Source organism: Pseudoliparis swirei, chromosome 6 (assembly GCF_029220125.1).
Source record: "Pseudoliparis swirei isolate HS2019 ecotype Mariana Trench chromosome 6, NWPU_hadal_v1, whole genome shotgun sequence".
NCBI lineage: Eukaryota > Metazoa > Chordata > Actinopteri > Perciformes > Liparidae > Pseudoliparis > Pseudoliparis swirei.
Window position 1 is genome coordinate 2730900 of NC_079393.1, and position 25524 is coordinate 2756423.

A 25524-nucleotide genomic window follows, 5' to 3' on the forward strand; every position below is an offset into this window, starting at 1 on the left:
CACACACTTACTGTAAATATTGTGTTGTTTTTTATTTGTAAATAGTGTGTACTTGTTGCCCTTGCACATTCCTGCTGAGCATTGCCACTTTCATTTCACTGCACACCCTGTGTGTGTATGTGACAAATAAAACATCTTGAATCTTGAATAATATGAACGTTAGCATGATTTATTTAATTCAGCCTTCATTACAAATACAAACACCAATGACGTCATAGGTGTGGTTCATTCGTCACAGGTATCCTTCATTTGAAGGATTAAAAAAAACTGTCTTTGTATATTATTAAAAGTTAAGAGCAGCGAGCAGCATAGACCCTTTCCCCTCCAACTTAAGGAGTTTCCAGATAGGATCCGGAGAGCTCCGCAGTCGGCCTTCTCGCCCGTCGACGAGAAGTCCAGTTGGATGGAGATCATACGGATCACCATCTGTGATCAGATGCAGGTGGAACTCCATGTGGGAGGAGGATCTGCAAAGGAACAAGGCGTCGTTGATGCCCCTATGGTAGAGACACATGACAAAGTGCCCTCTTAGATGCCCCTATGGTAGATACACATGATAAAGTGCCCTCTTAGATGCCCCTATGGTAGATACACATGACAAAGTGCCCTCTTAGATGCCCCTATGGTAGAGACACATGACAAAGTGCCCTCTTAGATGCCCCTATGGTAGATACACATGACACAGTGCCCTCTTAGATGCCTCTATGGTAGAGACACATGATAAAGTGCCCTCTTAGATGCCCCTATGGTAGATACACATGATAAAGTGCCCTCTTAGATGCCCCTATGGTAGAGACACATGACAAAGTGCCCTCTTAGATGCCCCTATGGTAGAGACACATGACAAAGTGCCCTCTTAGAAAGTGCCCTCTTAGATGCCCCTATGGTAGATACACATGATAAAGTGCCCTCTTAGATGCCCCTATGGTAGATACACATGATAAAGTGCCCTCTTAGATGCCCCTATGGTAGATACACATGACACAGTGCCCTCTTAGATGCCCCTATGGTAGAGACACATGATAAAGTGCCCTCTTAGATGCCCCTATGGTAGATACACATGATAAAGTGCCCTCTTAGATGCCCTATGGTAGATACACATGATAAAGTGCCCTCTTAGATGCCCCTATGGTAGAGACACATGATAAAGTGCCCTCTTAGATGCCCCTATGGTAGATACACATGATAAAGTGCCCTCTTAGATGCCCCTATGGTAGATACACATGATAAAGTGCCCTCTTAGATACCTCTATGGTAGACACACATGATAAAGTGCCCTCTAAGATGCCCCTATGGTAGATACACATGATAAAGTGCCCTCTTAGATGCCCCTATGGTAGATACACATGATAAAGTGCCCTCTTAGATGCCCCTATGGTAGATACACATGATAAAGTGCCCTCTGATGCCCCTATGGTAGATACACATGACAAAGTGCCCTCTGATGCCCCTATGGTAGATACACATGACAAAGTGCCCTCTGATGCCCCTATGGTAGATACACATGACAAAGTGCCCTCTGATGCCCCTATGGTAGATACACATGATAAAGTGCCCTCTTAGATGCCTCTATGGTAGATACACATGACAAAGTGCCCTCTTAGATGCCCCTATGGTAGATACACATGATAAAGTGCCCTCTAAGATGCCCCTATGGTAGACACATAACAAAGTGCCCTCTTAGATGCCCCTATGGTAGATACCATTGATAAAGTGCCCTCTTAGATGCCCCTATGGTAGATACACATGATAAAGTGCCCTCTAAGATGCCCCTATGGTAGATACTGTTAAGTTGTAATAGTTTATTTTGATAACATCTGCAGAGGTCTTATGTTTTAAATTAATACATATAGAAAGATATTATAATAGACAATATTAAGGAGAATATTGATATTGTTATGAATGTATTATGAAGCATAGGGGTAATGTTTACTCTATGCAAATGTAAATGGCAAGAATTAATGTATATTGCATGAGAGTGACTGTATGTTAGTATTATAGATTGACGAAGCCGGTTGAATTCCGTGAAGTGACTCACAATAACAAGGGACTTTTATTGTGAAGGTGACTTTTAATGCAGTCAAAACCAAGACGGGAATCTTATTGTGAAAGCGTCGGAACCGGAAGTGACGTTTCGACCGGCGCAAGAGAGGATTAAGAGACAGCGTGTTTTTAGAGGGACCGCTCTCTTTTCTCAGGTAAGGCGATGCAGGAGGGTGTGCTCCCGGAAGGTGCCGGGAACCGGCAGCCTGGACACGAGGGAGAGCGCGTTGACTGTTTGTTTTACAATTCCTGCCATTAAATGTTGATAACTTAATCTATGCGCGTCCGGAAGCTTGTTTTCCACCATCTGCGAAGTGCCCAGTTTCAGAATACTCAACAATACACATGACATAGTGCCCTCTTAGATGCCTCTATGGTAGATACCCATGACATAGTGCCCTCTTAGATGCCTCTATGGTAGATACACATGACATAGTGCCCTCTTAGATGCCTCTATGGTAGATACACATGACACAGTGCCCTCTAAGATGCCCCTATGGTAGATACACATGACACAGTGCCCTCTAAGATGCCCCTATGGTAGATACACATGACAAAGTGCCCTCTAAGATGCCCCTATGGTAGATACACATGACAAAGTGCCCTCTTAGATGCCCCTATGGTAGATACACATGACATAGTGCCCTCTTAGATGCCCCTATGGTAGATACACATGACAAAGTGCCCTCTTAGATGCCCCTATGGTAGATACACATGACATAGTGCCCTCTTAGATGCCCCTATGGTAGATACACATGACAAAGTGCCCTCTTAGATGCCCCTATGGTAGATACACATGATAAAGTGCCCTCTAAGATGCCCCTATGGTAGATACACATGACAAAGTGCCCTCTTAGATGCCCCTATGGTAGATACACATGACATAGTGCCCTCTTAGATGCCCCTATGGTAGATACACATGACAAAGTGCCCTCTTAGATGCCCCTATGGTAGATACACATGACATAGTGCCCTCTGATGCCCCTATGGTAGATACACATGACATAGTGCCCTCTGATGCCCCTATGGTAGATACACATGACATAGTGCCCTCTTAGATGCCCCTATGGTAGATACACATGACAAAGTGCCCTCTTAGATGCCCCTATCAGAAATCAGAATCAGAATCAGAAACAGTTTTATTGCCAGGAATGTTTACACAAACGAGGAAATTTTTTTGGTGGAAGGTGCAACATTTGGACATGACAAACAAACAACAATCAACACGACAGAAAGACAACAAATAATGTGAAAGTGTTTGGGTGTGTGCTTCAAGTGGTGTGTTTTAGTTAAAGTGCATGTTAAAGTGACGTGTGTGGAGGAGGGAAGAAGAAGGAGGAGGGAGGAGGAGTGGGAGGAAGAGGGAGGAGGAGGAAGAGGAAGGAGCGGGAAGAAGGAGGAGAGAGGAAGGTGGAAGAAGAGGTGGTAGTCCTGGGGGTGACAGTCAGTCAGTCCGGGTTCCATTGATGAGCCCGACCGCCGACGGAAAAACTTTTGGTGTGGCGGGAGGTCTTTGTCCTGATGGACGCAGCCTCCTCCCAGAGGAGGGACTCGAACAGGAGTGTCCAGGGTGGGAGGGTCAGCGACAATCTTTCTGGCCCGCTTCAGTGACCTGGAAGTGAACAGGACCTGGAGGGAAGGCAGATTGCAGCCGATAACCCTCTCGGCCGAGCGGATGATGCTCTGCAGCCTGCACTTGTCTTTGGCTGTGGCTGCAGGGTGCCAGACGGTGATGGAGGAGCAGATGATGGACTCAACGATGGCCGTGTAGAATTGTACCATCATTCTCCCTGGCAGGTTGAGTTTCCTCAGCTGCCTCAGGAAGAACATCCTCTGCTGGGCCTTCTTGGTGATGGAGCTGACGTTCAGCTCCCACTTGAGGTCCTGGGTGATGATGGAGCCCAGGAAGCGGAAGGACTCCACAGCGTCGACGGGGGAGTCCCACAGGAGGAGAGGGGCGGGTGGGGCTGCATTCCTCCTGAAATCCACAACCATCTCCACTGTCTTTAGAGCGTTGAGCTCCAGGTTGTTCTGGCTGCACCAGGTCACCAGGTGGTCAGTCTCCCACCTGTAGGCGGTCTCGTCCCACCAGAGATGAGCCCAATGAGGGTGGTGTCATCCATGAACTTTAGGAGCTTGACGGACTGGTGACTGGAGGTGCAGCTGTTGGTACAGGAGAACAGCAGAGGAAAGAACACAGCCTTGGGGAACCTGTGCTGGTGGTCCGGGAGCCTGAGACGTGTTTCCCCAGCCTCACGTGCTGCTTCCTGTCGGTCAGGAAGTCTGTGATCCACCTGCAGGTGGAGTCGGGCACGTGCAGCTGGGAGAGCTTGTCCTGCAGCAGGGACGGGATGATGGTGTTGAAGGCAGAGCTGAAGTCCACAAACAGGATCCTGGCGTCGGTTCCTGGGGAGTCCAGATGCTGGAGGATGTAGTGAAGGGCCATGTTGACTGTGTCGTCTGCAGACCTGTTGGCTCTGTAGGCGAACTGCAGGGGGTCCAGGAGTGGGTCGGTGATGGTCTTGAGGTGTGACAGGACCAAGCGTTCAAAGGACTTCATGACCACAGAGGTCAGGGCGACGGGCCTGTTGTCATTGAGTCCTGTGATCTTGGGTTTTTTGGGGACGGGGATGATGGTGGAGGCCTTGAAGCAGGCTGGAACGTGGCATGTCTCCAGGGAGGTGTTGAAGATGTCGGTGAACACGGAGACAGCTGGTCAGCACAGTGCTTCAGGGTGGAGGGGAGAGGCGGAGTCCGGGTTCGCTGCTTTGCGGGGGTTCTGCTTTTTGAACAGCCTGTTGATGTCTCTCTCCAGGATGACAAGGGTCGTCGCTGAGTTGATGGAGGGTGCTCCAGAGGTGTGAGCCCCTGATGGGCTGGGGGAGGGTGGGCTGATGGTCTGTGGCTTGTTGATGGGGCTGTGGGGGATTGTCTCAGGACTGCTCCTGAGGTGGTAGATACACATGACAAAGTGCCCTCTTAGATGCCTCTATGGTAGATACACATGACATAGTGCCCTCTTAGATGCCCCTATGGTAGATACACATGACATAGTGCCCTCTTAGATGCCCCGATGGTAGATACACATGACATAGTGCCCTCTTAGATGCCCCTATGATAGATACACATGACATAGTGCCCTCTTAGATGCCTCTATGGTAGATACACATGACACAGTGCCCTCTTAGATGCCCCTATGGTAGATACACATGACATAGTGCCCTCTTAGATGCCCCTATGATAGATACACATGACATAGTGCCCTCTAAGATGCCCCTATGGTAGATACACATGACACAGTGTCCTCTTAGATGCCCCTATGGTAGATACGCATGACATAGTGCCCTCTTAGATGCCCCTATGATAGATACACATGACATAGTGCCCTCTTAGATGCCCCTATGATAGATACACATGACATAGTGCCCTCTTAGATGCCCCTATGATAGATACGCATGACATAGTGACCTCTTAGATGCCCCTATGATAGATACACATGACATAGTGCCCTCTTAGATGCCCCTATGGTAGATACACATGACATAGTGCCCTCTTAGATGCCTCTATGGTAGATACACATGACACAGTACCTCTTAGATGCCCCTATGGTAGATACACATGACAAAGTGCCCTCTTAGATGCCCCTATGGTAGATACACATGACAAAGTGCCCTCTTAGATGCCCCTATGGTAGATACACATGACAAAGTGCCCTCTTAGATGCCCTTATGGTAGATACACATGATAAAGTGCCCTCTTAGATGCCCCTATGGTAGATACACATGACAACGTGCCCTCTTAGATGCCCCGATGGTAGATACACATGACAAAGTGCCCTCTTAGATGCCCCTATGGTAGATACACATGACAACATGCCCTCTTAGATGCCCCTATGGTAGATACACATGACAAAGTGCCCTCTTAGATGCCCCTATGGTAGATACACATGACAACGTGCCCTCTTAGATGCCCCGATGGTAGATACACATGACAAAGTGCCCTCTTAGATGCCCCTATGGTAGATACGCGTGACAAAGTGCCCTCTTAGATGCCCTTATGGTAGATACACATGATAAAGTGAACCAGGTTGTTTATGTTAATAAAGTTAGACTGCGAACAAGGTTTTTTATATGATAGTTTTTTCAGGCCCTACCAAGCGTTTGCCCAATCAGTGGTCACATTTTCAAAACTCTAAAGACAATTAGCACAGCATCGTTGTGTTTTGTGGCCGTTCCATTCACACATTTCATGTCGTTTTCACACAATATGCAGTCAGTGAACACATTTCCACAATGCTTACATTTTCTTAACAGACAATCGATACCTCCCAACAAAATTATGGATTGTTCAAGATTCAAGATTCAAGATGTTTTATTTGTCACATACACACACAGGGTGTGCAGTGAAATGAAAGTGGCAATGCTCAGCAGGAATGTGCAAGGGCAACAAGTACACACTATTTACAATAAAAAACAACACAATATTTACAGTAAGTGTGTGTGTGTGTGTGTGTGTGTGTGTGTGTGTGTGTGTGTGTGTGTGTGTGCCTAAGAGGGGCAGTTGTGTGGGTCTATGTGGGGGTCCTGGTGAGGTCGGAGTTCACAGTCCTAATGGCCTGAGGAAAGAAACTCCGTCTCAGTCTCTCTGTTCTTGCAGCGTGACTACCGAGGCGCCTGCCTGACCGCAGCAGCTGAAACAGTCTGTTGTTGGGGTGGTGAGGATCCTTCATGATCCTGCCGGCTCTGGTTCTGCACCTCCTGGTGTACAAGTCCTGCAGGGTGGGAGTGTAGTTCCAATAGTGCGTTCAGCCGAACGCACTACTCTCTGAAACCTTCCTGTCCTGAGCGGAGCAGTTGCCAAACCAGGCTGTGATGCTTCCTGTCAGGACGCTCTCTACAGCTCCAGAGTAGAAGGACTGAAGGGTCCTCTGGGAAACTTTAAATTTCCTCAGCTGCCTGAGGTGGTAGAGGCGCTGCCTTGCCTTTCTCACCAGAGTGTCTGTGTTTGTTGACCATGTCAGATCCTCGGTGATGTGGACTCCCAGGTATTTATACCCGCTCACCCTCTCCACAGTAGTCCCGTTAATCCCCAGTGGTGAGTACGTCCTCTGTTGTTGTACCCTCCTAAAGTCCACAATCAGCTCCTTAGTTTTGGTGACATTCATGATGAGGCTGTTGTCCTGGCACCAGAGTGACAGATCAGCAACTTCCTCCAGGTAGGCCTTCGTCGTTGTCGGAGATCAGGCCCACCACCACTGTGTCATCCGCAAACTTGATGATGGTGTTGAGCTGAACCTGGCCACACAGTCATGTGTGTACAGGGAGTACAGTAGGGGCTGAGGACGCAACCCTGGGGATCCTGTGTTCAGGGTGAGGGATTTGAGGTGTCTGCCCACCCTGACCACCTGTGGCCTGGCGGTCAGGAAGTCCAGGATCCAAGCACACAGGGGGGTGTTCAGTCCCAGCTCAATCAGCTTGCCGGCCAGTCTGGAGGGGACTATGGTGTTGAAAGCTGAACTATAATCAATGAACAGCAGTCTCACATAGCCCCCCCTCTGGCTGTCCAGAGGGGGGCTATGTGAGACTGCTGGATAACACACAACATCCCACAATGGCAAACACAATATTCCAAACCTTGGATACAGTCTAAAAACCTGTTCTGCAATGATATCAGTTCTAAAACAATATATCTCAGCTGATCATAAACAAACAATTGATTCCCCATCTCCTCCTGTTGGTCGGTAAGTTTGGAATGTTTTTGAGAAATATGTTTTCGCAAGTTTTGGATTAGAATTTAAGTTTTGATTATGACCGGTTGGGAAGTTGATCACTCAGACAGCGCCTACATTGACCAACCAGGATGTTGTTCAATCATCGATTGCAGCCGTTGCCCCAAAACATAGTTTATTTGTAAAAATAAAAATATAAATAAATAAACAGTTTGGATTTACTGTAACTTTTTTAAAGGAACAATAGTTCCCCCCTTTTTATCTGGGCTGGTTGCCGTTGTGTTTTTGTTCAGATTTCTCTTGTGTGTTTCTTGGATATTTTGTTCACTGTAAGCAATACTGTCAAACTGTTTCTGCACTCAAAGAAATGACTCATTGGATGAACTCAATTAAATTGTTGGCAGGTTTTCCATCCAATAATTATATGCAACTCCAACTCAAATTTAGCACATCAGTGCAATAAAATGTAATTAAGTTAGTCCAACTCATTTGTATCAAATACATCTCAAATCAAATTACGATAGTCATTAAATTAAATGAATTTGTGTTTGTCCAACTCAAAATATAAACTAACTAACTAAATATGCAAACTCCACACAGAAGGAACACCCCGACTGGGAATTGAACCCACGGACCTCTGGCTGTGAGGCGACAGTGCTAGCCACTACACCACCATACAGCCCTGAAAGTGTCTTCACCTCATGTAAACAACTGATTTTCAGCTGGCGCATGCACAAAGGGTAGTCCTCAATTAAACACATTTATTTTGAGTTGATATGCACACCATCTAACCTAAATAAATCTAATAAATGAAAGTATTCATACATTTTGTGTTACACCCATTAAATATAAATATCTATTTTTGTAATTGATTTATTTAAATGTATCAAACAATATTTAAATGTATCACCTCGAAGAAGGGCTTGAATCGTTTTTGTGAGTGTAACCTAAATAAATCTAATAAATGAAAGTATTCATACATTTTGTGTTACACCCATTCAATATAAATATCTTCGTTTTGTAATTGATTTATTTAAATGTATCAAACAATATTTAAACGTGTCACCTCTAAGAAGGGCTTGAATCGTTTTTTTGAGTGTGTTCCATCAAACTGTAAACAGTGTTTATACTGAACCTCCTGTAGTAAACAGTAAAGAGAAAAAAACTGATTCGTTTTTTACTGGAATGCTTTTGCATGTGAACATTACATGTGGACATACAGTTCCCAACCAAGACATGTAGTGGATTACATGTTTTGCATGCAAATACCTGTAAAACTGAAACATAAAAGTCTATGCAGTTTTTGTAATGTCAGCAACAGCCAGTGTTTTGAAACCTGGTGGACTTTGATTGACTGGAAGGACTTTGTGAAGTGAAAACAAGAGTAATTCTTTGACAAAATAATTTCATTTTGAGTCAGATTTCCAGTGTTTTTGTAAAGTTAGTGTCTGCAGAGAAAGATGTGTTCTATTTTGAAATGAAGAGTTAGTATATATTTAATAAAATGTGCTTTTGAGAAGAAAATTATCCATTTGGCCAATTGTGCTTTGTAGGTGTGAGTCTGTGTGAAGAGTTTAGAAAAAGTATCTGAAGTATGGGTAAGCGCTTGTGAGCGATTGAAAAAAACTGTAATCAAGTTATACTATGAACCAGGTTGTTTATATTAATAAAGTTATACTATGAACCAGGTTGTTTATGTTAATAAAGTTATACTATGAACCAGGTTGTTTATATTAAGTTATCCTATGAACACAGGCTGCAGTGTGTCGTGAGCTCCTCTAGAGGGCGCCCTCACACCTTGTGTATTCTCCACTAACTGGGAGCCCTGGTTCAGTGCTCACGCCCAGCCTGAACCATCAGCACATGATCTTACAGAACATGTATCTGACATGTGATGGGGTGTCAGTCAGCTGATGGTGTTTTAACCACGTGATTTGGTGTCATTAGAAACACCATCAGTTCTTTGATCTATCTGTGATATCTTAAGAAACAAAGCTGAACACATTGTGACTTTGTATTGTTTTACTTCAAAGGAAAGAGAGAAAAGCAAAGTTCTGTCAGTCTCATTCATGAACTGGTCTTCAGTAACTAAATACATAAAACTGGTGTTTTAGTTGTGAGAGGTGATACAAATCAAAGAAATATTCATAGAAAAATAATAAACACGACACACTGTACGAATCACCAATTAACAGACATTATTGTATTAGAGGAAGGTGGATCTCTCTGGAGGGAATCCAGTGGTAGTTCTACTCTGTGTGGTCGACAGGAGAGATGATCAGAGGAGCAGAGTTTAGACCTCCTTCATTAATTCAATTCAATTCAGTTTATTTGTATAGCCCAATTTCACAAATTACAAATTTGTCTCGGAGTGCTTTACAATCTGTACACATAGACATCCCTGCCCCAAAACCTCACATCGGACCAGGAAAAACTCCCAAATAACCCTTCAGGGGAAAAAGGAAGAAACCTGGAGGAGAGCAACAGAGGAGGATCCCTCTCCTAGGATGGACAGATGCAATAGATGTAATGTGTACAGAAGGACAGATTTAGAGTTAAAATACATTCAATGAATATGACAGAGTGTATGAATAGTTCATAGTAGGCATATTCCACGATGGAGACCTCCACGATCCATCAGGCAGATGGCGGTGGGAGGAGGTGGCGGCGAGTCTCAACAGGACAGTGGCGTAGTCATGAGCAGGAATTCCACGACCCAGACGATCCATCAGGCAGATAGGATCTATGCCGTCTCATAGGGTCCGATGACCCCATGAGACGTAAAGTCAAAAGGACTTCGGGAGAAAGCAGAGTTAGTAACGTGTGATTGAGAGATGAAAATTCATCCTTAAGGAGAGAAAAAGAGGAGATAGGTACTCAGTGCATCCTAAACGTCCCCGGCAGCTATAAGCCTATAGCAGCATATCAAGGGCTGGACCAGGGCAAACCTGATTCAGCCCTAACTATAAGCTCTGTCAAAGAGGAAGGTCTTAAGTCTACTCTTAAACGAGGTGACTGTGTCTGCCTCCCGGACTGAAATTGGAAGCTGGTTCCATAAAGAGGAGCTTGATAACTAAAGGCTCTGGCTCCCATTCTACTTTTTAAGACTCTAGGAACTACAAGTAGTCCCGCATTTAGTGAGCGTAGCTCTCTAGTGGGGCAATATGAACTGACAAGCTCCTTAAGATATGATGGAGCATCACCAATCAAGGCTTTGTAGGTTAAGAGAAGAATTTTAAAAGTGATTCTTGATTTTACTGGGAGCCAGTGCAGAGCAGCTAGTGCAGGAGTGATGTGATCTCTTTTCTTAGTTTTAGTGAGAACACGAGCTGCAGCATTCTGGATCAACTGGAGGGACCTAAGAGATTTATTAGAGCAGCCTGCTAATAAGGAGTTGCAGTAATCCAGTCTCGAAGTAACGAACGCGTGAACCAATTTTTCTGCATCTTTTTGAGACAAGATGTGCCTGATTTTTGAAATATTACGTAGATGAAAGAATGCAGTCCTTGAGATTTGCTTTACGTGGGAGTTAAAGGACAAGTCCCGATCAAAGATAAGACATGGACCAAAAGTATGGGAAGAGTTTCTCAGTGAAGCAGCAGCCAGTAAAGGAGTCGATAAGAGCTGCAGCATCTACGTCATAGAAGGAGACCAGACCCTCCTCATAATCCACCAACACCCCCACCTTCTGAGGCCGAGACCTCAGAGAGAGACGGACTGGAGGGTCAACAAGAGCGTAGTACTCATTCTCATTCCTCAACCATATCATCCAGAAACCTTCCTGAGGAGAAAGTGTGATGCGTCCCTTCCTGTTGATGGACTCTCTCACCACTCCTAAATCCCACTTAGTCTTTCCTTCAACCTGAACCTCGTAGTAAGATCTTCCTGAAGAGAAACTCTGCTTTGCTAAGACAATAACACTAGTATCAAATCTCTCTGGGTTGTCTGGAAGATTCTTCTGTACATCACCAAGTTTAACTTGTTTTCCATCATCAGACAGGATGAGGTAGGGGTTTGCTGAATCAGGATCAAGAGTCACATCCACTGCAGACCGCTGGACCCTCTTCAGCTCGCCCTCAAACAGCTTCTTCATCTGATTGCTGAGCGTCTCCTCCAGCTGCTGCACAGCTCTCATCACTGTCCCCTCATAGGAAGGTGGACGGACTCTGACTCCGGTCCAGTTCTTGGTGGGTGGAGCAGCCTTCAGGGTCCTGAGGCTCTGGAGGAGGTGGAGATGGTCTTCAGAGCGTGAGAGCTGCTTCACCTCAGTGCTTCTCTTCTCCAGCTCACATATCTCCTGTTCCAGCTCTTGGATGAAGCCTTCAGCCTGTTTCTCTGTGTTTCTGTGCTTCTCTTTGATCGTGAGGATGAGCTTGGCCTGGCTTCTCTCAACAGACTCCTTCAGAGCGGTCAAGACCTGAACACCACCTGCTATCTCTCTGGCTGATTGTTCCTCACTGAGCTGCACCGAGTGTTTGAGCTCCTGGATCTTCAGGCGTCTCTTCTGGATCATCTCCTTGGTTTCAGCCTCAGTCTTCTTCATCTCGGCCTTCTTTCCTTCATATTCTTCTTCCAGAGGAACTACATTGTGGTTCTTGTGGTCTAGAACAGTGCAGAGCATGCAGACAAACGTCTGGTCGGTCTGACAGAACAGCTCCAGAGGTTTATTGTGCTTCAGACACATCCAACCTTCCAGGTTCTCCACGGGGTCCATCAGCTGATGTCTCTTCAGACCTGGTCTTGTCAGGTGAGGCTCCAGGTGAGTCTCACAGTAGGACTCCAGACACACCAGGCAGGACTTCAGGGCCTTCAGTTTGGTTCCAGTGCAGCCGTCACAGGGAACTTCTCTTGGTTTGGCAGCTTGTGGCTCTGAGCTGCTGCTGCTGGCTTCCTGTTGAGCTGCCTGTCTGAACTGAGCAGCCATCTCAGAGATGAAGGTGTTAATCTGCAGCTCAGGTCTGGTGTAGAAAAGCTTCTTACAGTTGGGACACTGATCGGGGACATTGACGTTCCAGTGTTGAGTGATGCAGGCTTTACAGAAGTTGTGTCCACATGGTGTACTGACTGGATCAGTGAACACATCCAGACAGATGGAGCACAGGAACTGATCCTCAGTCAGCTGACAGCTGGCAGCAGACATGTCTACAGTCTGAGGACAAGAGGGGAAATAAAACTGTTATTATGTATTAAATAACAGCAAAACTATAAATAGCGCACAGTAAAGGTCCTGCATTCAAATGAGGTAACGGGTGACAGAGAAGCATCATCGGCACAATGTACTTACATTTACTTCAGGTAGAGATTTGAATTCTAATCAGATCTTGGATAGTTCAATTAAACAATCTGATCGGCGCCGATCCATATCGACCGATATTCCCATTATCGGTTTTGATCGGCGTTCTCAAAACGGCCGATCAGATGACATAAAATCTGCGAGAACTATCAGAGACGTTTCAATCGCGGCGCATCGCAAGGGAGACGATGCGCCCGGCGAGGACCGCAGAGTGAGAGGTCAGAGGGGATCCTCACCACCGAGCGGCGTCCCCGTCCCCCGAGTTGAATCTCTGGGTCGACTCAGCCGACTCTCACATGTCTGAGCCCATATTGTTAGGATCTGTAGTTTGTGTCTAGTTTTGTGTCGTTTAGAAGTCCTTGTGTAGCGTCTGTCTCCCTGTGATTGTCTGCCCTGTTCCTGATTGTTTCCTTCTGTGTGATTGCTGGCCCCGCCCTCATTGTGTCCACCTGTGTCTCGTTCCCCGTTGTCCAATCCTCTCACCTTGCCTGTGTATGTAAACCCTGTTCGTCTCATTCCCAGTGTGGCTTCGTACTGTTTGGTCCGCGTGTTTGTCGTCCTGTTCTGGTTTCTTGGAGTAAAGATTGTTTTGTGCAGTAATGTCGGCGTTTGGGTCCTCTCTTGCTGCGACAACCGTGACCACACATGACACATATAGACTGATGCTCACGGTAAACACATTCGATCAGGAGCGCGAGGGTTTTGATAAAGTTAGCGGAAGGATTTAAGTGACAACATCCGGTTTTGCAAAGTTAGCAGAAAGAACCACGAAAAACAACAACCGTTTTTCAAAATAAGATGTCGACAAATCATACACTAACATATACAAGGAAACAATGAACTGATTTTGTATCTTTATAGATCGTTTCTGAGATTTAGCTTAAATTATGCTCAAATCAAAACATTTTTACTGTACCAAGGAAGAGTTTATAAAAATAAGTCAGACTTTTGTATGTTAAAAAAAGTCCTGTATATAGATTTCCCCAAGAGTTCCAGGAAATGAATGATGCAGATGTGTTCCATACATATCTGAAATCCCCTACACTGGCAATCAACCCATTTTAATGTATCAATTAGGATATTTTTAAAAGTCCTAAATGTTTAAAGAAATCGGTAATTTCTTGTTTGAGGTGCTTTATATATCGTTTTCCTCATAGTCCCAGGCAATGACTGATGCAGATGTGTTTAAGACATTCCTGACTAATATTACCCTTGAAATCAAACATATTTACTGTAGCAATTAGGAGATTTTTCAAATTAAAAGTCCTACATTTTTACGAGAACTCTGTAATTTCTTTAATGTTTTAGGTGCTATATACAGGACTGTCTCAGAAAATTAGAATATTGTGATGAAGTTCTTTATTTTCTGTAATGCAATTAAAAAAACAAAAATGTCATGCATTCTGGATTCATTACAAATCAACTGAAATATTGCAAGCCTTTTATTCTTTTAATATTGCTGATTATGGCTTACAGCTTAAGAAAACTCAAATATCCTATCTCTAAATATTAGAATATCATGAAAAAGTATACTAGTAGGGTATTAAACAAATCACTTGAATTGTCTAATTAACTCGAAACACCTGCAAGGGTTTCCTGAGCCTTGACAAACACTCAGCTGTTATAAATCTTTTTTTTTACTTGGTCTGAGGAAATATTAAAATTTTCTTAAGCTGTAAGCCATAATCAGCAATATTAAAAGAATAAAAGGCTTGCAATATTTCAGTTGATTTGTAATGAATCCAGAATGCATGACATTTTTGTTTTTTTAATTGCATTACAGAAAATAAAGAACTTTATCATAATATTCTAATTTTCTGAGACAGTCCTGTATATGTATTTCCTCATAGTCCTAGGCAATAATGCTACACAATAAATAGAATGCTTCAATCGACACCATGATCGGTGATCGATATTATCGGATCGGCAGATTCTGATTTCAGTGATCGGTACCAAAAAACCTGATCGGTGCATCTCTAAATTTAATTGGTATATTTTTATATAATATCTGTAATAAACCTGATCGATAGCGGCAAATGGACTATAGCCACCTTGCCCAGGTCAAGGAAACCGGGGCACCCTCCCGGAGCTAGAGCCAGGAGGGGAGCTCACCGGTGAGCATCTGGTGGTCTGGTGGTCTTCGCCCATGGGGGTCGGGAACAGTGCCCATGGGCGAAGACCAAATGGTTCCCATTTTCAAAGAGTGTGCTCGAACTACCAAGGTATCAGACTACTCAGCCTCCTGGGGAAAAGGAGACTCCGAGGTGTTCGGGCATCTAATCAGGTTGCCTCTTTTGCGCCTCCCACTGGAGGTTTACCAGGCACATCCAACTGGGAGGAGACCCCCGGGAAGACCCAGGATATGCTGGAGGGATGATATCTCCCAGCTGGCCTCAAATCTGAATCTGCCATGTAACCAGTTACCCTTCTAGGTTAATGTAGTGCTACACATTCCTTTCAAGTAGAAGTACACAGGAAGTAGTATACAGTTGATAGTATACAGGAGGAGGAGGAGGAGGTGCAGAGAGACGATGATATTAAAGCGTTTGTAGTACCATATTGCCCCACTAGAGAGCGTGTAGTACCATATTGCCCCACTAGAGAGCGTGTGGTACCATATTGCCCCACTAGAGAGCTTGTAGTACCATATTGCCCGACTAGGGAGCTTGTAGTACCATATTGCCCCACTAGAGAGCGTGTAGTACCATATTGCCCCACTAGAGAGCTTGTAGTACCATATTACCCCACTAGAGAGCGTGTAGTACCATATTGCCCCACTAGAGAGCGTGTAGTACCATATTGCCCCACTAGAGAGCGTGTAGTACCATATTGCCCCACTAGAGAGCTTGTAGTACCATATTACCCCACTAGAGAGCTTGTAGTACCATATTGCCCCACTAGAGAGCGTGTAGTACCATATTGCCCCACTAGAGAGCTTGTAGTACCATATTACCCCACTAGAGAGCTTGTAGTACCATATTGCCCCACTAGAGAGCGTGTAGTACCATATTGCCCCACTAGAGAGCGTGTAGTACCCATACCTGCAAACTCATGAGGGGTGAAAAAGGTGACAAGGGGGGGGGGGGTGCAGGTGACTTTTTTTTCTTTTTTTTCACCACACCACATCCACGTTGTTTGAAGCCTCAAAGCTTTTAGAACCACAACTACAGTCATTTTATTGTTCTGACCACAAATCTAAATAATGATAATAAACAGTTTAAGAACAAAAGGTTCTCCGCTCTGACTCAGCCCTATAATGATAGTAATAACAAATATACATTGTCATTATATATAATATGGTTAAAGTCATTCATGAACCAACTTCCTTTTTTTGCCTGAACAGTCCTCATGGACTTCTCCTGAATCTGTTCTGTCTCTACCTGTTTGTCACGATACTCATATTATAACTTCTATACATATTACATACCTGCCATAAATATCATGATACCCGATACCAGAATTCAATACACCATACAAACAATATGGTACCATAATTACGAGACTGGTATATTTATCTATAATAGTAATAAATAAAACATCTGTATGGTTCACTTTTTACCAACTTTTCAACACTTAACAAATGACAGTAATATTAGTATTAATACAGCCAGATATGAATGAAACTACATGGTTCCATCATAGCATTGATGATCACTATGAGGCCGTTAGTCTCTGACCAGATGATACACAGTTCATCAGGATGAGCAGCTGGAGAGTTACAGAACTTTACAGACTGAAACATTTCACTTCTGGCATCTTTTTTTTTAAGCCGAAGTCTCTAAAGCTGCCACTTCTCTCGCTGTGAGCTGCATGGCAGCAGTGTGCCAGATAGCTCGACACGGAGCAGCGCGCTCTGATCGCTCTCTTAATGAAGTATCGATACTAAAAATATGCTAAATCACATCGTGTTTAACGTGCGGGTACTTTGTTAGCATCGCTACACCGTGCAGCGTGACAGGAGTAGATGTGGCGGGCTAACATTCAAGCTAACCTGAACCCCCAACGCTGTGGACATCTGAACGCTGATTGGCGAGGCGCGACACGTGCCATCAAAGATGTTTTATGAAGAGCAACACTTCACACTTTTCTCCGTCTCACTGCAATCTCAGCGGCAGCGCAGGTGACCCCCCTCTCCCCCAAAACAAAAACTCTTCGGATCTCCACGATTCACGTGGATGACCTATTTGAGTTCAAAACGGTGAATTTCACCGAAAGGTGACAAGTTTGCAGGTATGAGTACCATATTGCCCCACTAGAGAGCGTGTAGTACCATATTACCCGACTAGAGAGCTTGTAGTACCATATTGCCCCACTAGAGAGCGTGTAGTACCATATTACCCCACTAGAGAGCTTGTAGTACCATATTGCCCCACTAGAGAGCGTGTAGTACCATATTACCCCACTAGAGAGCTTGTAGTACCATATTACCCCACAAGAGATCGTGTAGGACCATATTGCCCCACTAGAGAGCTTGTAGTACCATATTGCCCCACTAGAGAGCTTGTAGTACCATATTGCCCCACTAGAGAGCATGTAGTACCATATTACCCCACTAGAGAGCATGTAGTACCATATTACCCCACTAGAGAGCATGTAGTACCATATTACCCCACTAGAGAGCATGTAGTACCATATTGCCCCACTAGAGAGCTTGTAGTACCATATTACCCCACTAGAGAGCTTGTAGTACCATATTGCCCCACTAGAGAGCATGTAGTACCATATTACCCCACTAGAGAGCATGTAGTACCATATTACCCCACTAGAGAGCTTGTAGTACCATATTGCCCCACTAGAGAGCTTGTAGTACCATATTGCCCCACTGGAGAGCGTGTAGTACCATATTGCCCCACTAGAGAGCTTGTAGTACCATATTGCCCCACTGGAGAGCGTGTAGTACCATATTGCCCCACTAGAGAGCGTGTAGTACCATATTACCCCACTAGAGAGCTTGTAGTACCATATTACCCCACTAGAGAGCTTGTAGTACCATATTGCCCCACTAGAGAGCATGTAGTACCATATTACCCCACTAGAGAGCATGTAGTACCATATTACCCCACTAGAGAGCATGTAGTACCATATTACCCCACTAGAGGCTTGTGGTACCATATTGCCCCACTAGAGAGAATGTAGTACCATTACCCCACTAGAGCATGTAGTACCATATTACCCCACTAGAGAGCTTGTAGTACCATATTGCCCCACTAGAGAGCATGTAGTACCATATTACCCCACTAGAGAGCGTGTAGTACCATATTGCCCCACTAGAGAGAATGTAGTAGCATATTACCCCACTAGAGAGCTTGTAGTACCATATTGCCCCACTAGAGAGCATGTAGTACCATATTACCCCACTAGAGAGCGTGTAGTTCCATATTACCCCACTAGAGAGCATGTAGTACCATGTTACCCCACTAGAGAGCTTGTAGTACCATATTACCCCACTGGAGAGCATATAGTGCCATATTACCCCACTGGAGAGCATGTAGTACCATATCAGAATCAGAATCAGAATCAGAAACAGGTTTATTGCCAAAGAATGTTTTCACAAACAAACGAGGAATTTTTTTTGGTGGAAGGTGCAACATTTGGACATGACAAACAAACAACAATCAACGCGACGGAAAGACAACAAATAATGTGAGAGTGTTTGGGTGTGTGCTTCAAGTGGTGTGTTTTAGTTGAAGTGCTTGTTAAGGTGACGTGTGTGGAGGAGGGAAGAAGAAGGAGGAGGGAGGAGGAGTGGGAGGAAGAGGGAGGAGGAGGAAGAGGAAGGAGCGGGAAGAAGGAGGAGAGAGGAAGGTGGAAGAAGAGGTGGTAGTCCTGGGGGTGACAGTCAGTCAGTCCCGGGGTCCATTCATGAGCCCGACCGCCGACGGGAAAAAGCTTTGTTGTGGCGGGTGGACTTAGTCATGATGGACGCAGCCTCCTCCCGAGGGAGGGACTCGAACAGCGAGTGTCCAGGGTGGGAGGGGGCGGCGACAATCTTTCTTGCCCTCTTCAGTGACCTGGAAGTGATCAGGACCTGGAGGAAGGCAGATTGCAGCCGATAACCCTCGGCCGAGCGGATGATGCTCTGCAGCCTGCGCTTGTCTTTGGCTGTGGCTGCAGGGTGCCAGACGGTGATGGAGGAGCAGATGATGGACTCAACGATGGCCGTGTAGAACTGTACCATCATCTTCCCTGGCAGGTTGAATTTCCTCAGCTGCCTCAGGAAGAACATCCTCTGCTGGGCCTTCTTGGAGATGGAGCGATGTTCAGCTCCCACTTGAGGTCCTGGGAGATGATGGAGCCCAGGAAGCGGTAGGACTCCACAGCGTCGGGGAGTCACACAGGATGAGAGGGCGGGTGGGGCTGCATTCCTCCTGAAATCCACAACCATCTCCACTGTCTTCAGAGCGTTGAGCTCCAGGTTGTTCTGGCTGCACCAGGTCACCAGGTGGTCAGTCTCCCACCTGTAGGCGGTCTCGTCCCACCAGAGATGAGTCCAATGAGGGTGGTGTCATCCGCGAACTTTAGGAGCTTGACGGACTGGTGACTGGAGGTGCAGCTGTTGGTGTACAGGGAGAACAGCAGAGGGAGAGAACACAGCCTTGGGGAACCCGTGCTGGTGGTCCGGGAGCCTGAGACGTGTTTCCCCAGCCTCACGTGCTGCTTCCTGTCGGTCAGGAAGTCTGTGATCCACCTGCAGGTGGAGTCGGGCACGTGCAGCTGGGAGAGCTTGTCCTGCAGCAGGGACGGATGATCGTATTGAAGGCAGAGCTGAAGTCCACAAACACGATCCTGTCGTAGGTTGCTCGGGAGTCCAGATGCTGGAGGATGTAGTGAAGGCCATGTTGACTGCATGGTCTGCAGACCTGTTGGGTCTGTAGGCGTACTGCAGTGGGTCCAGAAGTGGGTCGGTGATGGTCTTGAGGTGTGACAGGACCAAGCGTCAAAGGACTTCATGACCACAGAGGTCAGGCGATGGGCCTGTAGTCATTGAGTCCTGTGATCTTGGGTTTTGGGACGGGATGATGGTGGAGGCCTTGAAGCAGGCTGGAACGTGGCATGTCTCCAGGGAGGTGTTGAAGATGTCGGTGAACACCGGAGACAGCTGGTCAGCACAGTGCTTCAGGGTGGAGGGAGACGGAGTCCGGGCCCGCTGCTTTGCGGGGTTCTGCTTTTAAACAGCCTGTTGACGGCTCTCTCCAGGATGACGAGGGCGTCGCTGAGTTGATGGAGGGTGCTCCAGAGGTGTGAGCCCTGATGGGCTGGGGGAGGTGGGCTGATGGTCTGTGGCTTGTTGGTGGGGCTGTGGGGGATTGTCTCAGGACTGCTCCATTGACTTTCAAAGCGGCAGTAGAACTCATTTAGCTCGTCTGCCAGAAGCACATTGTTCATGGAGTGGGGTGATTTGGGCTTGTAGTTGGTGATCTGCCTGAGCCCTCTCCAGACAGAAGCAGAGTCGTTTGCTGAGAGCTGCTGTTGCAGTTTCTCAGAGTACAGTCGTTTAGCATCTCTCACCGCCTTGCTAAACCTGTATTTGGACTCTGTGTACAGGTCCTTGTCCCCACTCCTGAATGCCTGGTCCTTCTGCAGTCTTAGCTTCCTGAGCTCCGCTGTGAACCAGGGTTTGTCGTTGTTATAACTCACCCTGGAGCTGGATGGAATACAGCTGTCCTCACAGAAGCTGATGTGAAGTTACAGCCTCTGTGTACTCATCCAGGCTGTTGGTAGCAGTCCTGAAGACATCCCAGTCAGTACAGTCCAAACACCCGTAGATCCTCCAGAGCGTCACTGGTCCACTTCTTGAACTTCCTCACCACAGGTTTGCAGAGCTTTAGTCTCTGCCTGTATGAGGAATCAGATGAACCATGACGTGGTCAGAGTTTCCCAGTGCAGCTCGAGGGACGGCGTGATAGGCCCTGCTGATTGTTGTGTAGCAGTGGTCCAGAATGCTCTTCTCTCTGGTAGGGCATTTAATTAACTGTCTATATTTAGGAGTTCGTGGCTGAGGTTTCCTTTGTTAAAATCACCGAGTACAATAACTAAAGAGTCCGGAAGGTCCGCTCACACACCGTATCTGTTCGGCGAGGTCTGTTGTGCCTCGTTCACGTTCCCTCTTGCGGCATGTAAACTCCGCCAGGATGAATGAAGCGAACTCACGTGGGAGTAGAAGGGTTTGCAGTGAATGATAAAAGATTCCAGGTCCGGCGAACAGTGCTGTAGAATCACCGTTACGTCGTTGCACCAGCCGTTGTTGAGGTAAAAGCAGATTCCTCCACCCTTTTTTTCCGGAGAGCTCCGTGACCCGTCCGCTCGGAACAGCTGGAAGCCAGCGAGCTGGAGCGCAGAGTCTGGTATCGAGCCACTAAGCCATGATTCCGTGAAGCACAGAACGGAGGATGAGGAGAAGTCTCTGTCTCCCCACCAGCAGCTGGAGTTCGTCCAGTTTGTTGCACAGTGAGCGGACGTTGGAGAAATATGCCCGGCAGCGCTGTACGAGATCCCGTTTCCGTAGCCGCATAAGCGCCCCTGAGCGCTTCCTCTCCGCCGGCGTCTCACCGCGTGGGCGAAGGTGAGCACACCTTTTACAAAAATGTCCAGTAACTCCACAGAAGTTAAAAATGTTGGAAGTAAATCCGCTGGAGTTGTTCCCCTGATGTTCAAGAGCTCTTCTCTGGTGAAAGAGCTCTGGGAATCCCAGCAGAAAACAGTATTTAAAACGAACACAACAAAAAACATCGCACACCAACACACCGAGGCGAAGTACCATATTGCCCCACTAGAGAGCATGTAGTACCATATTACCCCACTAGAGAGCGTGTAGTACCATATTGCCCCACTAGAGAGCATGTAGTACCATATTACCCCACTAGAGAGCGTGTAGTACCATATTACCCCACTGGAGAGCATGTAGTACCATATTACCCCACTAGAGAGCGTGTAGTACCACATTACCCCACTAGAGAGCATGTAGTACCATATTACCCCACTAGAGAGCATGTAGTACCACATTACCCCACTAGAGAGCATGTAGTACCATATTACCCCACTAGAGAGCTTGTAGTACCATATTGCCCCACTAGAGAGCATGTAGTACCATATTACCCCACTGGAGAGCGTGTAGTACCATATTACCCCACTAGAGAGCATGTAGTACCACATTACCCCACTAGAGAGCATGTAGTACCATATTACCCCACTAGAGAGCTTGTAGTACCATATTGCCCCACTAGAGAGCATGTAGTACCATATTACCCCACTGGAGAGCGTGTAGTACCATATTACCCCACTGGAGAGCATGTAGTACCATATTACCCCACTAGAGAGCGTGTAGTACCATATTACCCCACTAGAGAGCATGTAGTACCATATTACCCCACTAGAGAGCTTGTAGTACCATATTGCCCCACTAGAGAGCATGTAGTACCATATTACCCCACTAGAGAGCTTGTAGTACCATATTACCCCACTAGAGAGCTTGTAGTACCATATTGCCCCACTAGAGAGCATGTAGTACCATATTACCCCACTAGAGAGCTTGTAGTACCATATTGCCCCACTAGAGAGAATGTAGTACCATATTACCCCACTAGAGAGCTTGTAGTACCATATTACCCCACTAGAGAGCTTGTAGTACCATATTGCCCCACTAGAGAGCATGTAGTACCATATTACCCCACTAGAGAGCTTGTAGTACCATATTACCCCACTAGAGAGCGTGTAGTACCATATTACCCCACTAGAGACTGTGTAGTACCATATTACCCCACTAGAGAGCTTGTAGCACCATATTGCCCCACTAGAGAGCGTGTAGTACCATATTGCCCCACTAGAGAGCTTGTAGTACCATATTACCCCACTAGAGAGCTTGTAGTACCATATTACCCCACTAGAGAGCGTGTAGTACCATATTACCCCACTAGAGAGCTTGTAGTACCATATTACCCCACTAGAAAGCATGTAGTACCATATTGCCCCACTAGAGAGCGTGTAGTACCATATTACCCCACTAGAGAGCGTGTAGTACCATATTGCCCCACTAGAGAGCGTGTAGTACCATATTACCCCACTAGAGAGCGTGTAGTACCATATTGCCCCACTAGAGAGCATGTAGTACCATATTACCCCACTAGAGAGCGTGTAGTACCATATTGCCCCACTAGAGAGCATGTAGTACCATATTGCCCCACTAGAGAGTGTGTAGTACCATATTGCCCCACTAGAGAGCATGTAGTACCACATTACCCCACTAGAGAGCGTGTAGTACCATATTACCCCAGAGCCTTCGGTATCAAGCTCCTCTTTTGTGGAACCATAATTTCACTTCATATCTCGTGTGACTTTTAAACTCTCTTCATCATAAACTTTCAAAGCAGCAGTTGTATCCGTGCTGATGACTCACACCTCTCCACTGTATGTTCAGGTGGTGGAATGTGGGCGAGTCGAGGTCAACAGGTGGGGCAACAGGTGGAGCAACAGGCGGGGCAGCAGGTTGTGCAACAGGTGGGGCAACAGGTGGAGCAACAGGTGGGGCAACAGGCGGAGCAACAGGTTGTGCAACATGTGGAGCAACAGGTGGGGCAACATGCTCATCCGGTGTTAGACACACACACAGAGCCCCGACATGGAGGACAGGCTGAGGCCAGCTTCCTGTCGGAGGAGACCTGAGGCTTCACGCTAACGCCTGATGTTGGACCACAGTCGATACGACCAGCTGGGCCGCCTCACGAAGACCAACAGCACTGACCACCAGGCGGGGAAGGAGTTCACGGACATTCACCAAATGTCATGAACATAATAAACGTGTTTATAAATCACACGTCTGCCTTTACGGGTCAAATACGTCATCAGGTACATTCAAGCTCCACCGGTTAGTTCAGCTGCTGCTACTTTCTGACTGGAACTACATTTAAGTTCATTTAGCAGCACAGTGGACTCACCGGCGTTGGTCAGAGACTCTGCTGCTGCTGTTGTTGTTGTTGTTGTTGTTGTGGGTCCAGGTGAATGTTTCTCAGACAGAAACAGAGACGTGTCTGACTGCAGCGCTGCTGTCTCTCAGACTCACTTCACTTTCGTTTCAGGAGAAGTGACTCTGCAGCTCCTCCTCTTCACTGGCTCCTCCTCTTTCACGAGGAGGAGCCAGTGAAAGAGGAGGAGCCAGTGAAAGTACTCATCATGCAGAATAATACATATTATATTTAGTGCTGTGAAAAATAACGCGTTAACTCAGTTAATTAAATTACAGGTTTAACTAGTTTGTTTTTTTAACGCATTTAACGCATGCGCAGAATGAGCTTCCAATCCGTCTGTTGTTGGTCGTCTCTCCAGCAGCGTGTCATTCTGTCTCTAGTGTCGCATTAACACGACTCCGATCTCGGCTCGCCGCAGAGCTCGGATGCCGCGTGTCGGCGCACATCGGGACGAAAACAAAGTCACTTGCAAAATGAGCTTCCATCTGAACTCTGTCCGCTCTCATGCAGACGGTCTGTTCATCGGTAATGATCCTTCCGCAGGTTCACCTCCGGAAACCTTGTTACGACTTTTACTTCCTGTAGATCAGGGTCTCAACACGTCGATCGCGACCTGCCAGTCGATCGCGGCGTAGTGTCGGTAGATCAATGACATTAAAGAGATTGGCCCGCCCCCTGACATGTTCTCTATAGCACGTCTTTGTTCTTTTATTAAACTAAACGTCTGTTGTTGATCGTATCTCCACAGCAGCATGTCATTTCTGTTTCTTCGCGTTGCGTTAACACTTATCGATCTCCGTCTCGCGCGCCACAGAGCTCCGTGCGCGCGCATCGGGACCGAGCAAAAAAGAAGTCACTTGTCAATCTGTCCACCTGTCCGTGTCGGTGAGGTTTCAGCTTTGCAGCGGTGTCCCCGCCGTCCCTTTCATCACGGCCCAGTTCATGAAGAAAACCCACACAGTCAGTTTGCCTCAGCAGCTGCTAGAGGAAGACTAGAGGCCTTTAGATCAGGGATTCCCAAAGTGTGGCGGACGAGCTGCCTCTAGGGGGTGCGCGAGAGGAAAAATGTAATGGTGGTCTAATGGTGTAATAATTAATATTAAACATTCTCAGGGCTCTCAAGTGGCATTTCGGCTCACACACTCCCGCCACACATCGTATTTCTTACGCTGAAAAAAACTCTTGGCTATTTAATGTTTGAATGCAGGGGTGCTCAATACGTCGATCGTGGTCGCCGCAGAGCTCCGACGCCGGTCTACGCGCATCGGGACAGAGCAAAGTCACTCGCACCCCCCCCCCCCCCCCCCCCGTCAACAACTCTTGCATTCTGTTGAACGTTGTGGGGGGTTGGGGGGGTGTGAACCCGGTCGGGATGTAGAAGGAGGTGCGTGGTCTAAAAAGTTTGGGAACCCCTGCTTTAGATTGTGTCATGGTGAAGTTAATGGTTGACAAAAAAGAGAAAAATGTTCTGTTTACCTTTATATTTACTGACATATTTT

The 25524-nt window shown here is 46.5% G+C and overlaps 1 protein-coding gene across 2 annotated transcripts; it reads right to left on the reverse strand.

Annotated features, from left to right (window-relative positions):
* Positions 1-267: 267 nt before the first annotated feature.
* LOC130195268 (E3 ubiquitin-protein ligase TRIM21-like) lies at positions 268-24069 on the reverse strand. 2 transcript variants are annotated; one of them, XR_008832040.1, is made up of 2 exons: positions 23996-24047; positions 268-467 (listed from the first exon to the last, which is right to left on the reverse strand). XR_008832040.1 is itself a non-coding variant. In XM_056416712.1 (2 exons), the coding sequence occupies exon 2, from the start codon at positions 12909-12911 to the stop codon at positions 11319-11321; it is 1593 nt and encodes a 530-aa protein (XP_056272687.1). In that variant the 5' UTR covers positions 12912-12920; positions 23996-24069; the 3' UTR covers positions 10948-11318. The 2 variants fall into 2 exon arrangements, 1 of the variants encoding a protein (XP_056272687.1); XM_056416712.1 differs by lacking the exon at positions 268-467 and adding an exon at positions 10948-12920 and having other exon boundaries at positions 23996-24069.
* Positions 24070-25524: the final 1455 nt, after the last annotated feature.